Raw genomic sequence first — 18,766 nt, 5'->3', positions numbered from 1 at the left:
ATAACTTGGTGGAACACACACTAGTGGTCTTTGTAAGCCTATTAAAGTTCCTATTAAAAAGAGACACATTAAAATGTCAAAAGGCAAGTTCGTAGGAAGAGTTAGTATGTAGTCCCAATTTTTATTTTTTTGAGTCTTAAAGTAATTACTCTCATGAAGTTATTTATTGGGTAGCACTTGAATAATAGTTGAGAATTTGTATAATTTTTCCCTGGTACATACTTAAAAATGTTAGCCATTTAGCTCAACACATGTATCCTATTTATTGATTTCCCCTGTTTTCTTAGGGCTTTAAGAAATGATATTTAATGGCAAGTTTACAATCTTGCAGGCTGTAGAAATCCACCTACCATTTGTTTTTAAGTCAGTATCTGTTGAAATCCTACTTTGAACATTTCTCCATCCTTGCTCATAGCAAACATGTTGTATCATTTTTGAGTTAAGTTTGCATAAAGATCAATAAGTTAGCGTTTCAGTTTTTCTGTAACAACAACAAAACCTTTTTCCATGCATGCATCAGGCAAGCGGGCGGAAGTCCCACAGACTTTTGGACTCTTCTGTTCCTATGCATCAGTCTCTTGATGTTTCCTGTCTGCCTTTTGGACTACCTATGCAGCTGTTTTTCATGTGTTTTTCAGACTTGGAGAAGGACCAAGTATTTTTGACAGCTGCATGCTGAACTGCAATATATGCTTGGCCACAGGTCACGTTTGCATTTCTTCACTTGTGTTTTTCCTCAGTGTGTAAAAGAAATATGAGCATAGAGAGATTCAGAAAGCATGTAGCATGCTGAGTAATGGTAGTCTCCTTTTATGTATGCCCCTCCGCTTACTCTGCTACATAGATTCCACAGGAGGAAAAAGACAGCAGAAAAATGGAGGAAATGGTATTCAGAACTACCCTCCAAGGGCCCCTTGTTGCTATAGTAATGAATGATGGAAAATGCTCTGGGTCATGCATGGTGGAAGGAACCGAGATGGGTGCATTCACACACACGCACACACACAGGGCTACAGGCCGTTTTAGTGAATGGGCTATAATTTAGTAAAATTATAACTTAAACTAGCAGTCAGTTCAACATTTAATTGATTATCAGTTTATGCATCATGTTAAGGCTTTGACTGTATGATATTTTATCACCAGGAAATGGGATATATTTTTTAAATAAATATTCATTTCATGAAGTTGCCATAATAGAACTTTCTTTTTTTCACTCACCCATCCCCACAGTCACAGAATTTTTTCTTTTGTCTTTGGAAATGAAAAATATTCATTTCCAAAATTATTTCAAAATGATTTTGCTAGGTGTTTTGTCAGTTTGTCCCTAGATCTTGCAATTAGCATTTCAAATCACAATGCATATTTTTCTCTCATCATGGTTAAGATTAATGAGATAAACATCAGGTTTTAAATTCTGATGAAATGTCCAAACCTTCCTAATTATTTCAACTTTAAAAGATATTTCCCCTGTATTGTTTAGCCATGCTTTTTGAGGAAGCATCACTTAGGTATTGTCATCTTTTCAATCTATTGCTTTTATATTTCATGCCCTATTGGTAAGACTTGATCCATTTCATTATATCAAATCTAGCTGCCTCTGTATCTTTTCCTAATATGTTCTTTTTTCTCTTGCAGAAATTTCATCTGCTTTTCCCTTTGATTCCTTTTCATTCTACCTACCCTTCTCAGTCTAGGCATTCTTAGTTGAGAGGTAGGATACATCCCACATCTATCATGAAACCTTTCACAGGAAACTCACCATAATGAAGTTCTCTGGTTTTCTATAGTACTTAGTCAATTTCACATCATTTAGATTGTATTTGTTAGCATACATTATTTTAAAACATGGATCTAGTGTGCTATAATGGAGTCAGATTCTGGTTTGAGTATTGTCTTTTTGTTTTTTTTTAGTATTGTCATTTTCTAATTCTTTGGCATTAGACGAATTATTTAAGCTCTGTGGTTTCAGTCTTCTCATGTGTAAAATGAGACTATTGTTAGTAAAGCATGTAGCTATATGCTGGGTAAATGATTAGGACAAAGGTAGGAATATAACAGGTGCTCAGTAAATGGCAGTAGTAACTTGCTGTACTGGGTTCCTTACAGCTCCTAATATAATACTGAGCATGTGGTAAAGACTGACTGTGGTTCATGGCGAGGTCATTTAAATAGCTCCTGAAATCCCGTCGCTTTGATGGAGGCTTCCTGTTGGCTGTTGTATTAGGACTACAAAACTTTCATGGCTTCTCTAGACTGTTCTTTCTTTTCCCATTATCTGTAAGGGGAGCCTTTGGTATGTTTTCTGAAGTGACTTCCAAGACAGTGATTTGAAGGAATTATTTATTTATTTTTGAGTAATGTTTTGGATTGATCCCTACATTTTTCTAAACGTCAGTGGCCAGGATTGTAATAAATAAAGCATTTTTCATGTACTTAAAATGCAGTATGTGAAACACATAGAACAGAGTCTCAGCCAGTCTGAGCTGCAGATGAATAAATTATTCTGCCTAGCTTACTTCAGCTCAACAGATGTTTATTAATGTATCTCCTATGTGCCAGGCATTTTCTAATTGTTGGATATACAAAGATGAGTAAGGTTTACCTTCCTGCCTTTGAGTTTAACCTAGAGTTAATGAGAGACACAAAAATAGATCATTTCAGTCAGTCACTAGTTGTGAGAGGTAGGTAAGGGTGGGGCTCTCTGGGATCACAGTTGGAGGGTAATTGAAGGGAAAGAGAAGGTTTCTGGGAAGACACAGCTTCAGCCTGTGATGTCTCTCAGAGGACAAATGGGTTGATCCTCTTGGCTCAGGGACAGAGACCCAACTCAGCTTCAATATTTGTGAGAATTTATTACCTGTAAAGCTCATGAATAGGTTTGGCTCCAAGTGAGACTTGATGCAGTAGCTCAGACAGTTAAGAGCTGATCTCTTCACTGCACCCTTGTAAAAGTCAAATGGCTTCTGTGATTCCAGACCTTATCCGCCTCACATGTGACTCCCCGGGGGGAAGAGTAGGGTTTTCTTTAGTTTCATCTCAGTTTAGGGATTTAGTTTCTTTCATTGGCTGTAAATTATAACCATCCTTTAACCAATCACTGTGACTAGTGGGATACTAATTAGTTTACAGAAGTCAGGGCCTACCTATCCTCAAGTTTAGAATGAAGTCCGTCTCATTCAAGCTTTGTGGCTAAAGATGGGAGGAGAGGAGAATGGATGACCAGGATGCATCCAGTATACATTCAGTATCCCAGCGGAAGAAAATTGTGAGAGTTTTGTTTATTTTTTTTGGAAAGGTAATAATATAAGCAAAAGAAAGGAAGTGTGTACCATCATGATATGCGTGGGAGACAGCAAGTATTTAGATATTAATACAGCATGTAGTGTGAGACTTAGTAAATAATTATAAAGATAATAATGTGATACAGTATTTAACCCCTGCTGGACCTTCTGATTTTCATACATTGCTTAGTTTAATTCTCACCATGCCTAACTAGGTAGGTACATCATCTTGTAGATAAGTACTGGGTACTAGGTAGGTGCATCATCTTGTAGATAAGGAATTTGAGCTGAAAGTAACAGCTAGTAATTGGTTGAGCTGGACTAAACTCAGATTATCTGACTCTAGAGGCCATCCATGTGTACATGACAGTATAGTACTTTCCTCTATATTGCTAGTTTCAGCAAAAAAGACTTCATATATCATGCTAAGGAGCCAAGTTTTCTCTGAGGCTCAAGTTTTCTTCAAGCTCTAGGTCTGTCATAACATGTGAAAACAGTGGTTCTCAAACTTGATCATGCATCAAATAACCTCTTGTCGTTGCTTAGTCGCCAAGTTGTGTCGAACACTTTTTGGACCCCATGTGTAGCCTGCCAGGCTCTTCTGTCAATGGGATTGTCCAGGCAAGAATACTGGAATGGGTTGCCATTTCCTTCTCCTGGGGGTCTTCCTGACCCAGGGATCGAACCCATGTCTCCAGCATTGACAGGTGGATTCTTTACTACTAAGTTACTAGGGAATACTGAAACAACCTCTAGGGACTTGTTAAAATCTAGGCTTCTTGGGCCCTAACATCAGAGTTTCTCATTACATGGATTTATTAGAGTGGGACTCTAGGATTTGCATTTATAAAAATTTCCTTAGACAATACTGATGCTGGTGGTCTGGGGGCCACAATTTGAGGAGCACTTCTTTGAGGTCTTTGGGAGGCTGTGACATTCAACATGTTGAAATGAATTTAAATTTTACTGGTACTTTTACTTGGAAGTATACATGTCTTGCTCTCACATTTCTTAATAATACAGAGACTATATTTTGGTTACAGTAGTATCCTCCCCCATAGGTCAATGAAACACATTGTTTCATTGATTGGATTTCTTCTGTCTCTGATTCTTGATTTACTAAAATTAAATGTATTGCTCTCCTCCTAGGTCCTGCTCAATTTGCCAGTGCTCACTACTCTCCTTGATGGTTAAAAAAGTACATTTGTATACAAAAGAAATATATTTCAACACTTTGTTTACATTTTTATTGTGAAAAATTTAAATATCAGAATAACATGAGTTTCCATATTAACGCCATTTAGAGTCAACAGTTGTAAATGTTTAACATATACATGTTTACATACTTTTTTTTAAATGAATGATTTGAAAGCAAATTACAGATCTTGTGCCACTTCACTCATAACTGTTGCAACATATATTTAATAAGAACATTCTCTTATGTAATCATACCATGATCACACTTAAGAAAATTAACAATAATTCCTACTGTTCTCTAACATGCACTCATATTCCAATTTCCCCAGTTGTTCCAATGTCTTCTATATCTGGTTGTGTTTTGGTACCAGGGTCTAATCAAGTGAAATTAAATTTTAAGAGTCAGCAAAGCTGGATGGGTCTTTATGCTCAGATAAGTTCTATGTTATTTAAGATACAAATTTGGTTACTTTAATAAAGACCCAACTTAATTAAGGAAGATGTTTATTTCTGTCAAATTTGATCACTTGGAGATAAAGTGGTCCAGGACTGGTAGGCAGCTCTTTTGCTTTCAATATGTGACTTCTATCTCTGAGGCCAGGATAGCTGTTCCAGCCCTATCATCATGCTGGGAAGAGAGGAAGAGAGGGTATACTCAGTCCTTTTAAGGGTATGTCTGGATGGTGCACATATCACCTTGCTCCTCTCTCATTGGCAAGAAAGTAATCATATGATATATTTGTTATACAGGCCTGGAGACATAGGCTTTAATTCTGTCTAGATGGCTGTGTGTCTAGAGGTAATTCAAGTACACACACAGCATCCATACAATCTCATACCTTACGGTTTGAAAACTTTAATATAAGTATAGTAGATAAAGGATAGATAAAAAAATTTAAAACTGACTGTAAAAACCTACTATGCATTATAAAAGAATTTGAGCATTGAGGGAATACTCTTCAAAGCAGCATTAACAGGAACAATCGCTTTCTCTTTTGAGATGCCAGAGTGATTCAGATGTGTGTTCAGTGAACATATGCTAAGACAATATTCAACCTGAAACGTTTCTCAGACTATTTAAAATGGTTAAATTTATTGAATCAATCAAGATGGGGTGGAGTATGTTGCAGTAATAAGCACCCCAAATCTCAGTTTGTTTTCTTTTAAAAGCACTCCTTTGGCAAAACATTTTTCTTTTTAAAAATTGCTCTTGTTTCCATAATCAGGTACAGTAATAAGATTGCAATCAATTTCTATACAATTTCATTTGTTTTTGAGTAAAGTATTCTTTAAGCTTCAACATTTAGGTATATATACTATATTGACCCTGTTGTTTAGTCACTCAGTCGTGTCTGACTCTTTGCGACCCCATGGACTATAGCCAGCCAGGCTTCTCTGTCCATGTAATTCTCCAGGCAAGAATAGTGGAGTGGGTTGCCATGACCTTCTCCAGTGTTGACCCTGATATCAAGGTAATATGAAATAGTTACTATAGGACTTACTGTACACAGTAAGTATGAGTTAGAGATGATAAATCAATTAGAAGACTGACCTTTTGTTTATTCCCTTAGAGTAACTTAATTTTTCTTTGACAGAATTCTTCCCTTTGTGATATTTAGACAATAGTATGTACTAATCAACACTAGCAGAATGTGAAAAATTATACTCACTGGATCTTTCTCAGGTTAGAGGTACTATCAGTTCAGTTGCTCAGTCGTGTCTGACTCTTTGTGACCCCATGAACTGCAGGATGCCAGGCTTCCCTGTCCATCAACAACTCCCAGAGCTTGCTCAAACTCAAGTCCATCGAGTCGGTGATGCATCCAACCATCTTATCCTCTGTTGTCCCCTTCACCTCCCGCCTTCAGTCTTTCCCAGCATCAGGGTCTTTTCAAATGAGTCAGTTCTTCGCATCAGGTGACCAAAGTACTGGAGTTTCAGCTTCAGCATCAGTCCTTCCAATAATATTGAGAACTAATTTCCTTTAGGATGGACTGGTTGGATCTCCTTGCAGTCCAAGGGACTCTCAAGAGTCTTCTTCAACACTACAGTTTAAAAGCTTCACTTCTTCAGTGTTCAGCTTTTTTTATAGTCCAACTCTCACATCCATACGTGACTACTGGAAAAACCATAACTTTGACTAGACAGACCTGTGTTGGCAAAGTAATGTCTCTGCTTTTTAGTATGCTGTCTAGGTTGGTCATAGGTTTTCTTCCAAGGGGCAAGTGTCTTTTAATTTCATGGCTGCAGTCACCATCTGCAGTGATTTTGGAGCCTAAGAAAATAAAGTCTCTCACTGTTTCCATTGTTTCCCGATCTATTTGTCATGAAGTGATGGGACCAGATGCCATGATCTTAGTTTTCTGAATGTTAAATTTTAAGCCAGCTTTTTTGCTCTCCTCTTTCACTTTCATCAAGGAACTGTTTAATTCTTCTTTGCTTTCTGCTGTAAAGGTGGTGTCATCTGCATATCTGCGGTTACTGATATTTCTTCTGGCAATCTTGATCCAGCTTGTGCTTCATCCAGCTTGGCATTTTGCATGATATACTCTGCATATAAGTTAAATAAGCAGGGTGACAATATATAGCATTGACGTACTCCTTTCCCAATTTGCAACCAGTCTGTTGTTCCATGTCTGAGTTTTACTGTTGTTTCTTGACTTGCGTATAGACTTTTCTAGAGGCAGGTCAGGTGGTCTGGTATTCCCATCTCTTGGAGAATTTTCCACAGTTTGTGGTGATCCACACAGTCGAAGTCTTTGGCATAGTCAATAAAGCAGAAATAGATGTTTTTCTGGAACTCTCTTGCTTATTCCGTGATTCACCAGATGTTGTCAATTTAATCTCTGGTTCCTCTGCCTTTTCTAAATCAAGCTTGAATATCTGGAATTTCATGGTTCACGTACTGTTGAAGCCTGGCTTGCATAATTTTGAGCATTGCTTTGCTAGCGTGTGAGATGAGTACAGTTGTGTGGTAGTTTGAACATTCTTTGGCATTGCCTTTCTTTGGGATTGGAATGAAAACTGACCTTTTCCAGTCCTGTGGCCACTGCTGAGTTTTCCAAATTTGCTGGCATATTGAATGCAGCACTTTCACAGCATCATTTTTTAGGATTTGAAATAGCTCAACTGGAATTCCATCACCTCCACTAACTTTGTTCGTAGTGATGCTTCCTAAGGCCCACTTGATTTCACAATCCAGCTTGTCTGGCTCTAGGTAAGGGATCAGACCCTTGTGGTTATCTGGGTTGTGAAGATCTTTTTTGTATAGTTCTTCTGTGTATTCTTGCCACCTCTTCTTAATATCTTTTGCTTCTGTTAGGTTTCTAGACATATGTTAGACATACTATTTCTGTCCTTTATTGTGTTCATCTTTGCATGAAATGTTTCCTTGGTAGCTCTAATTTTCTTGAAAAGATCTCTAGTCATCCCGTTCTATTGTTTTCCTCTATTTCTTTGCACTGATCTCCGAGACGGGCTTTCATATCTGTCCTTGCTATTCTCTGGAACTCTGCATTCAGACGGGTATATCTTTCCTTTTCTCCTTTGCCTTTAACTTCTCTTCTTTTCTCAGCTATTTGTAAGACCTCCTGAGACAACCATTTTGATTTTTTGCATATTTTTTTCTTGGAGATGGTCTTGATTCCTGCCTCCTGTACAATGTCACGAACTTCCGTCCTTAGTTCTTCAGGCACTCTGTCTATCGCATCTAATCCCTTGAATCTATTTGTCACTTCCATTGTATAATTGTAAGGGATTTGATTTAGGTCATACCTGAATGGTCTAGTGGGTTTCCCTACTTTCTTCAATTTAAGTCTGAATTTGGCAATAAGAAGTTCATGATCTGATCCACAGTCAGTTCCCGGTCTTGTTTTTGCTGATTGGATAGAGACTGTACTATAGAAATCATCATCATTGTCATCTTCTTAGTATATTTTAAGAGTGGTGAATTTTGTAGCTAATAGTTTTACAGACTAATAGTAGAAAACACTTCATAATCAGTTTATAGTTTTGGGGCTTCCCTGGTGGATCAGCTGTAAAAAATCCACCTGTGATGTGGGAGACCTAAGTTCGCTCCCTGGGTTGTGAAGATCGCCTGGAGATGGGAACTGCTACCCACTCCAGTATTCTGGCCTGGAGAATTCCATGGACTACATTGTTTAGTCCATGGGGTCACAAAGAGTTGGACACAACTGAGCGACTTATAGACTAATGTTGCTGCTGCTGCCAGGTCGCTTCAGTTGTGCCCGGCTCTGTGCGACCCCATAGATGGCTCCCCCGTCCCTGGAATTCTCCAGGCCAGAATACTGGAGTGGGTTGCCATTTCCTTCTCCAAGGCAAGCGTGCATCCTAAGTCACTTCAGTCATGTCCGACTCTGTTCAACCCTATGGACAGCTGCCCACCAAGCTCCTCTGCCCGTGGGATTCTCCAAGCAAGACTACTGGAGTGGGTTGCCATTTCCTTCTCCATTACAGACTAATACTTACAGATTAATAGTAGAAAACACTTCAAAATCAGTTGATAGTTTATGATAGTCAATGATTAGTATTATTCATTATTAATTGTTTTCTCTCCCAACGGTGCTCAACACTGATTTGTATAAAACTGGTATTTAATGCATGTCTGTGGATTTGGTGTGCTGTGTTTGACTGATGTTTAAGTCTTATGAAAATATGGGCTGACACACTATGAAGATGAGAAATAGCCTGGTGCAGAACAGTTTATAGTTCTGATTTTGGAAAAAATGATATTTTGTAGAGTCATGACTGTTCTCAGGGATTATCTTGAGCTAGAAATTTTAGCTCATGTAAATGAAAACAAATATATTTAAAACTATAGGCATGAATAATGAAAAAACTGAGAAATGTGTATACAGTGAAATATAATAATCTTATAGCTTCATTGGTTTGCATCCCAAGATTTAAGCTGCTCATTTTGCCCCTGGGGGGGAAATTAAATTTGTGTTGAACAGCGACAAAATCATTGTATTTATGAAAAGAACATGTCATTTAATTTCCTTTAATTTTTCTTTAGGTCGTGATTTAATTTGTATCCAGTCTATGGATGGGATGCTGATGGTGTTTGAGCAGGAAAGCTATGCTTTTGGGAGGTTTCTCCCTGGTTCTCTTTTACCTGGCCCTCTTGCTTACAGTTCCCGTACAGATTCCTTCATTACTGTTTCTTCCTGCCATCAAGTGGAAAGTTACAAGTGAGTATGGATCTTGAATCTTTGGAATCATGATTTTGTGTGTGTGTGTGTGTATGCTGCTGATGACAGAGGATGAGATGGTTAGATGGCATCACTGACTCAATGGACATGAGTTTGGGTAAACTCCGGAAGTTGGTGATGGACAGGGAGGCCTGGCGTGCTGCCATTCATGGGGTCGCAAAGAGTCGGACACGACTGAGCGACTGAACTGAACTGATGCTGCTGATAAATTCTTTTCCACAAAGAGCTTGAATATTGCAAATAAAAAGGAGAGTGATTTTGTTGTTATAATGTAATTGTGGTGACTTAGCGGATATAATTTACATATAAAATATTTGCAAGGCAGTACAGTGCAGAGATTGAGAGGAAGGATTTGGAGAGAGGTACACGTGGATTGAAGTCCTGATTTTGCAACTCACAGCTGTTTAATACAGTGTCCTTATCCTGAATGTAAAGGAGATAGCAACATCTATTTCAACAAACTTGTTAGATTACCATGGGTGGTGTGTGTGTGTGTGTTTGTGTGTGTGGGCACACGTGCACTCAGCTGTGTCCACCGTTTTGTGACCCTATGGATTGTAGCCCACCAGGCTTTTCTGTCCATGGAATTTTCCAGGCAACGTTACTGGAGTGAGTTGCCATTTTCTCCCCTAGGGGTTCTTCCTAACCCAGAGATGGAAACTACATCTTTTGCGTCTCCTGCATTGGCAAATGGATTCTTTACCACTAGTGCCACCCCATAGAAAATGCTCAGTAATTATTGTGACTGTTCCCTGATTTATAAATAATAAAACAGTGTGAATGAAAAAAACCCAGATACAAATACATATATAGAATGATTTTATAACAAAAAAAAGAATGTATGTGACAAGGGAAGAATACTGGCAAGAAATACAAGTTATTATGAATGTTTTTAAAGAATAGTTCACAGAAGTGAAGTATGAAAATGACCCTTTTTGCTAGAAATTTTTATCGATTTTGGTGAATTGTGTTTGAGAGAGAGACCCTTTTTTCTTCTACCAGCTAAGTTTCAATAAGAATTATGGTTTTGAGTTTTGGAGGCTGTGCTTTTTGTTGGAAGAGAGCATGGGGAAAAAAGTGTAGATATCCATTCTGGGAAAAGAAATAGTCTTGGAGAATTATAATGTCTTCAGTAACTTTATTGTTGTTATCTTACTGATGGCAGCATTTAGAACTTTAAACATCCAGGCAGCACTTCATTATAGCCTTTCAGTATTGTTTTTGGCCATATGATTTTTCCCAAGGCAGGAAGAAAGTATATAAATTCATCAGGCAACAGCTGTAAATTTTTGCCTCAAGTTTTATTATTGTGTATATTGTAAGTTAACATAGTTTTCCCTGATAAGTGACCATCTACGCTTTGAGAATTATTGTTAAGGCAACGAGGACTTAAAACTCTGAAAATAAGCAAATATTTGTGACTAAGCAGAAGTTAACTGATGGAGGTAGTTTATCATTATGTCATATTCCTTCTACAATGCCTATGGCTCTTGTCCAAAGGAGATGAATAAGTTGTGGCATTACTACTGGTAATAAATAAAATATTATAATTGTTTGAGACACTGAGAACAATATCTGTATAATTCATTCAATCCTGCCAAAACTTAAGCAATATTGAGGAGATCTGGTTTTCAGCTTTCCACCCTAGTTCTTGTCAAATAGTGTGATATTAGCAGTGTTACACTGGGGTCACGATATAAAGATTTGAATGTCCCATGACTTACTCTTTGAAATATGTGAATAGGAATTAATTTGGTAATAACTCCAGGAGTGATTAGTTGAGGAAGCAATGTGTAGGTTTCCTTAATGTGAAGGTTTAATCTCACAGAAACTCATACTGTTTTAACTGTGGTAATTCTCCAGCATACTGATCTATTATATTGATCTTCATCTAGAACTAAGAAGTGCACACTTTATTTATTATGTGAATCCTTTATAATGGCAAAATGCTTGGAATTTATGATTATTGTGAAATGATGACAATTAAGAGGGTTTATAACATTAAGTGATATGTTGTATTTATATACACTTTCAAGTATAATAGGTTAAATGATAATCGCAGTTTTAAATGGTAATCACAGGTGTAATTTAGGATGGGAGAAAGCATGAAAACTGTAGTTTTGGTCTTTGGAGGCTTCATTAAATCTATAATCAGTTAAAAGTATAATCAGTTAATATAGAAGGCTTTAAAGACTTAATTCATCTTCATTTTCAATATTGATATTTAATTACTTTGAATACAGATCAGTTATGTTTAGATAGGAACTGGAGAAGACTATGAGTCTCAAACTTTAGTGTACATAAGAATCATCTGGGCCTCCTTTTATAAAATGTATGTTTGCTGATTTTCAAGCCCCAACCCTGTAGATCTTGATTTAGTAGGTTTAGGGAAAAGATCCAGAAATCATCATTACAAATACATGCTCCAGGTGCTTCTGATTCAGGGACACATTTTGAATGTTGTTTTTCTTTGGAAGTAAGAGAATTGTTTACTTTTTTTTTTTTTGGTAGAAAAGGGGCCTATGGCCATTCCCTTGCCATGTTTTTGCCAACTTGGACCGTCTTTTATTCTCTCTTTCTTTCTTTGCCAGAATGATTTAGGCAGTAAATCATGATCTGTCTACCTTTTTTCTGCTCTTATTCAGCTCTTGCTTCGCATTCTGACTGACATTCAGGTCTTTCTCTTTTCAGTTGGATTTCTGTTTTTGTTATCTCTAGACTTGGAAGGGCCTTTCTGATGTCTTCTTTTGAAGTAGATGTTCAACAAGATCTGCTTGTTAATGAATGATGGAATGAAATGTTAATGTTATGTTAACATTATGTTAATGAAATGTTAATGCTAATGAATGAAGGAATGAAAAGTTTATGAGGAAACCTTCTATTTTGTTACTGGAATCTTTCGATGAAAATGAGTCTCACTAGCACAATCAAGAATGTTTTAGCTATAGTTGCAATGAACATAGTAATGCTTTGCATCCAGAGCTTCCAATTCTAGTAGAATTCTACAGGTTAAATTATCAAAGTTCTCAAATCTCCTGACACGCTTTCAGGTGACAGCTATTTTTCATCTGAAAATAAATGATTTTGGAGGGTTTACTTTTGTATTTCTGCGACACCTCAATCCATCTTTTAGTTCCTTGCTGCTCTTTTTATGATGTGATACAGAAGAGCACTAAATTATATGGTTGAGTTTGTCATTGGTGCTCTATGGGACCTGTTAAGCATTTGTGACTATTGGTTCAAAAAATATCACAGTTCACCTGGACTTGCTGTGTCTGTGATTAGTGCTTTTCTGTTCTGAAAAATATGTATGACAGTCTTTCATGAAATTTTTTTTTACATTGGACCTGATTATTCTTTCAGCACTTTCAATAAGGGAATTTTATTCTTTAGCTTATATCACTGAACACTTGAGTGATAAGAAAAAATATCCAAGTGTTTTATTTCAGAATTTCCAAGTCTGCTTGGAATTGTTCAGTTTTGGAAATAGATTTCCATGTACATTATTGATCCCAGTTAAGAGAATTTAAGAAAGAATTGTAAAACAAATGCTATTGGAAGTTTGTCATGATCTAAATTTATTGCCAGTTATGTTTAGTAATAAAATTCTCTTCTGAGCTGTCTTCCAGGAAGAGAATTGTTCTGGATTTAGAAATCAGGAGTGAATTTTGGCTGTGTCTCTGCATGTTGTTTTGATGTTAATGAGATCACTTTAGGGGTTCACTTATGCCTCAGATGAAATAATAACTCTCTACAGTTATATAAGAAGCTTCAAACAGCTCAAAAGCTTTGGATTTTTGTAACAGCCTCATTAATATCCATATCATCCTCTGGTAGGTTGGTGTCTGCAGGAAATGAACTGCCTATATTAATTATTGCCTGAGGTTAGATCCATTAAGACTGGTCCTAATGGACCAGCTCTGGACTGATGTTTTAGTCACCAGTGCACACTATTTCTGTTATCATGAACCAAGAAGACTAAAGGAATCCTATTTGGAGGTCAGAGTGTGAGGTATAATTATTTGGCAGTTTTGAAGACCTAGGGATATTGAAGGTCATTCTCAGATGGTATTTGCTGCCTATGGAATTTTTTAGCATGGTTTTACAAGGTTGAGATCTTCAGCCTCCTATCGTTTATTGGTCTCATTTCCCATGACTTATTCCTCTCTGCCAGGCATCTCTCCTAAGCTCCTGCCATGGCCTTTGATGTCTCTTTTACTGCTGCATGCCTTTGCATGTGTTGTTTGCTTTGCCATTATGTTTTTTAGTCTTTAACAGCATGATGAGTTTTCACTCATTCTTCAAAACCTAGCTTTCTCCTCCTTAACTGATACCAAGAACATATATATTTCCTCCACCTGTTGCAGGAAGGGGACCCCTTCCAGGCCCCGAAACTGGTCTCTTGCCTAACACTCAGAAATGAATTGTCTGAGGAGACACATGTGCTGACAAAGCAAGGGATTTTATTGGGAAAGGGCACCCGAGTGGAGAGCAGTAGGGTAAGGGAACCCAGGAGAACTGCTCTGCCATGTGGCTCTCAGTCTTGGGTTTTATGGTGATGGGATTAGTTTCCGGGTTGTCTTTAGCCAATCATTCTGTCTCAGAGTCCTTCCTAGTGGTGCACACACTACTCAGCCAAGATGGATGCCAGAGAGAAGGATCCTGGGAGGTGGTCGGACAGGTGGTGTCTCCTTTTGACCTTTCCTGAACTCTTCCGGTTGGTGGTGGCTTATTAGTTCCACGTTCCTTACCAGAACCTCCTGCTGTAACACAGCTCATGCAAACGGTTACTATGGTCCTGGCCAGGGTGGGCAGTTTCAGTCAGTGTGCTTCCCCAGCACACCCATGTTACCTGTTTCTGCCATCATATTCCTTTGGTACTTATACGCATACCAGTCAGCACAGTGCACTCTGAGTTACGCTAATTTGTTAGTGTTATATATGAATCTCCTCAACTACTTTGGAAGGTCCTGGTGGATATAGGTCATGTAGTAGTTTCCCCCCTTGTTAATGCTTGTATGAGATTCCTACTATATGTTTATTGAATGAATGAACTTTATTTGCATTAAGCTTTCTTATTAACTGGAAGACTGATTCTCATGAATGTACTGCAAAATCTATCATAATTTATAGTCATTCTTCATTCACAGAAAATTGGAGGCCTTTTACAAATGAAATACTGCTGACTGGAATAGAATATGAGTTGATATATAACATTTGAATATTAGTGTACATTTTAGTGCTTATTTAGATATTCTACTTTGCCTTTCTTCATTAAGGTTCCTGATGTTTACACTATCAGACACCTTTCTCTTAGACAATAGGAGTTATCTGAATATATCTCTTTACTAATTTTTCTCTTAGCTATTGAAAGTGGAAAGGGATCTATGAGCCTAAAATTTCTTCATTTTGAGTAGAATTATTACTCTAAACATATACCATAAATTAATGCAAATAAGGGAATTTAAACTTTATTGTCTAAATTATCATTTCTTAATTGAGCGATATTTATCAGTTGATTTGAAGAATGGTCTGAGCTAAATGTTACAATTTTTAAAAAATTTATTTTATTGTATTACAATTGATTTACAATGTTGTGCTATTGAAATATAATACTGATAGAAAGTCCATAATGTCCATTATTGAGAACTTATTACATACCAGATAAATTACTAGGTGATTTATCTCTGTGTATATAGAAATCTGTATCTGTCTATTTGTCAACCTGTCAGTCAATAATCGGGTACCTTAGTGTATATCAGATACTGGGCTGTGCTTAGTTGCTCAGTCATATCCAAGTCTTTGTGACCCCATGGACTGTAGCCCACCAGGCTCCTCTGTCCATGGGGATTCTCCAGGCAAGAATACTGGAGTGGGTTGCTACATCCTCCTCTAGGGGATCTTCCCAACCCAGGGATCGAACCCAGGTCTCCCAAATGCAATAGGCTTCTTTGCCATCTGAGCTACCAGGGAAGCCCAAGAATACTGGAGTGGGTGGCCTATCCCTTCTCCAGGGAACTTCGTGACCCAGGAGTCAAACTGGGGTCTCCTGCATTGCAAGTGGATTCTTTACCAGCTGAGCTACCAGGGAAACCCCATCAGATACTGTACCAGACATTAAATTATTTTTTAAGTTCTTCTAACAATGCTTGAGTTAAGATTATTATTATTCCCATTTTATAGATAAGAAAGATTAAGACATAGAGTGGTTAATTTTCAAAAATTTACTCAACTAGTTAATGGGTTAGCTGGGAATTAAACTCAGACCTTCTGGGGTCCACAGATGTTAATAATTTCTACTACCACTTTTTGGAGGATGGTGGCAATAACTCATCTGGTTGTTTTGCATTATTTGTATTTTTTTCTATTTTGGGTTTTGGTACTGGATCTTTATTGAGTATTGTTATTTATCACATAAAATTCTAATGGGAGATACTTTGACATTTGGCAGAGCTATTTCCCCGGTATTGAATTTTGGGAAATATGGTTATAATTTCTTTATCATTACAGTTTTACATAGTCTTATGCCACAGTACAAATTCAGTAGAATTCATCATTCAGTAGAATTCGTTACTAAATTCATTCACTAAATTTTACAATGTTTAAAGTCGAGGAAAAGGTGATACATAAGATTTGTAGATTATATATATTTAAAAATTTAATTATATTGAGATTATGTGCTTTTAAAATAATTTACACTTTTTAACTGTAAAGTCACTTACAGTTATTCCATATCTTTTAAACAGATACCAAGTACTTGCTTTTGCAACGGATGCAGATAAAAGACAAGAGACTGAACAACAAAAACATGGGTCTGGAAAAAGACTAATTGTAAGGCCTTTTTAAAATAGATAAAAATTTTAGTAATGTTATATCTAGTCACAGATGTTTGTTCAGGATAAGAATTTCTGGGAAGAAAAATTAAAAATATATGTTTCAGCCATTTTCTGTGTTAAGGTTATGTCAGTGATCAAAGAATTTAGTTGGCTATTGTTGAGCAAAGGAGACACACGCCTACTCATGGTCACAGTGTACCAGATTATAGAATTGCACTGCTAGGATTATAAATGTCCACATGGGTCACTTTGAACTGAAATGATTATAAACTAACAAAATAAAAATTTTAAAATTCCTTTAATAGAGAAAAAAGTTGCTACTAGTATAGATGCATGGTGAAATATGAGTAAAAGATGAAAATTTTTTCACAGCCTGCAAAGTTTGTGCACAAACTTTGTGCACAAGTGAAACTTTGATAACTTTGAAAAGTAGTTTGAAGGAAACTTGTTTGAGTTTTATGGTTTTTGGACTTATATTTAGATATTTAATCCACTCTGAGTTTAGTTTTGTGTAAGGTATGACAAAATGTTGCAGTCTCATTCTTTCACATACAGCTGCCCAGTTTTCCCAGCGCCGCTTATTGAAGCGACTGATGTGCTGCTGCCTGTGCATGCACCAGTAATGACTGTCCCTTCCCTTAGACATTGCTTTGGGTCTTAGCTGCCTTTATGTCTCATGACTGGGTTCTTTCCTCGGTCATGATAGCCCTCCCTCCAGTGTGGAGTTGCAGTATGACGTAAGTGGGGCTGGGACATTCAGTTTGTTCATGGGGCAGTTGTGAAAAGCCAGTCAGCTACTCACACAGCTCTGATCTGCACTTTTTGCCCTGTTTCAGGAGTGAACAAGCATGTGCGCACTCGTTTGGGAACAGAAGGCTTTCCCCAGCCTTTCTGTTAGTCCTACCAGCACTCCAACCAGCCAAGAGGCTCGTCTTCTTTGTGGTGGACCCCAGGACTGGGGTGCCTCATGTGTAGCTCCAACTGCTCACTCCCCAGGGAGGATCTCGGCCTGTGAAATCTCTCTTCTCCTCTGAGTCCACTCCCTAGGGTACAGGTGATTGTTTCTCTTCCCTTGCTGCCTCATTACATGTGGATCTCTCTCTCTGCCTTGGTTGTACAGGGGTCTTTCTGCCAGTTTCCAGTTATTTTTTGGTGAGAATTGTTCCACATATGGAGGTATTTCTGTTGTGTTTGATGCAGCAAGTGAGTTCTTCATCTTCCAACTCTGCCATCTTGATTTCCTCCTCTAGGAGCAGAGATCTCCTCCATCTTCTAGCTTGCATTGTTCCCATAAGAAATCTTTCATCTTATCTTGGTTCCTTGGTACACAATAACTTTTTTCTCCATGTGTTTTTCAGATTTTTTCTTATCACTTCTTTTGAACAATTAGATTATAATGTGTTTTGTATAATTTTCTTTCATTCCTTTTGTTGGTGCTTATAGATTTGTTGAAGTTAGTGTACTTGTGAATTTATAGTTTTCATGAAATTTAGAAAATTTTTTAGCTATTCTTCAAAGATATTTTTCTCTTCTCCATCTTTTCTCCTCTTCACTCAATTACACATACATTTAGTCTACTTAAAGTTACTCTACAGGTCACAGATTTGCTCTTTGTTTTAAAAAATTCTCTTTTCTATTTCATTTTGGATGATCTCTACTACTATGTTTTCAAGGTCACTAATATTTTTTCTATAATGTCTAATCTGGTATTAATTCCTGTCTAGTATAGTTTCTATCTCTACAAGTTCAATTTAGGTGTTTTAAAAATATCTTCATTGTATACTTTTAAACTTAAATAGATACAAATTATTTAACATAAGTATTGTAAACTATGTAGTATTATAAACTGTATATAATACTGTTATTTATCTCTACGTTATGGATTACATTTTCCTGTTTCTTTACATGCTTGATAATTAAAAAGAAAAACTAAAACTACTAAAAACCACATTTTGGGTGGTTCTTTCCCTGGCTTTGAGTAATTTTCTGCATGAATGTTCTGATATATACTCAGCTTATTTGTGAAGATACTTAACAGATCTGAGTTGTGTCCCTGTGCTGCTGTCTAAGTTGTTATTAGATGCCAGGATATAGTCAGTTTTACTTTGTTCGAAGCTACATACTTTTGTGTTTCTATAAATCTTCCTGCGCTTCGGCCTGGAAGACAGTTAAGTTACTTGGAAACAGTCTGATCCTTTTTGGTCTTGCTTTTGAGTCTGTT

The 18,766-nt window shown here is 37.1% G+C and overlaps 1 protein-coding gene across 4 annotated transcripts in view; it reads left to right on the top strand.

Moving 5' to 3' along the window:
• Positions 1 to 18,766, top strand: part of BBS9 (Bardet-Biedl syndrome 9) — a 440,246-nt gene that overhangs the window by 101,170 nt on the left and 320,310 nt on the right. For 3 of the 4 annotated variants that reach the window (XM_065939386.1, XM_065939387.1, XM_065939385.1), the window contains exons 6-7: positions 9,514 to 9,688; positions 16,456 to 16,540. In XM_065939386.1, coding sequence (XP_065795458.1) covers positions 9,514 to 9,688; positions 16,456 to 16,540 — 260 coding nt within the window. The remainder of the gene's footprint in view (positions 1 to 9,513; positions 9,689 to 16,455; positions 16,541 to 18,766) is intronic. The other variant, XM_065939388.1, reaches the window with a different exon arrangement.

The sequence above is a fragment of the Muntiacus reevesi genome, chromosome 6 (genome assembly GCF_963930625.1).
Source record: "Muntiacus reevesi chromosome 6, mMunRee1.1, whole genome shotgun sequence".
Lineage (NCBI taxonomy): Eukaryota > Metazoa > Chordata > Mammalia > Artiodactyla > Cervidae > Muntiacus > Muntiacus reevesi.
This window is presented reverse-complemented; position numbering and strand designations above follow the sequence as displayed.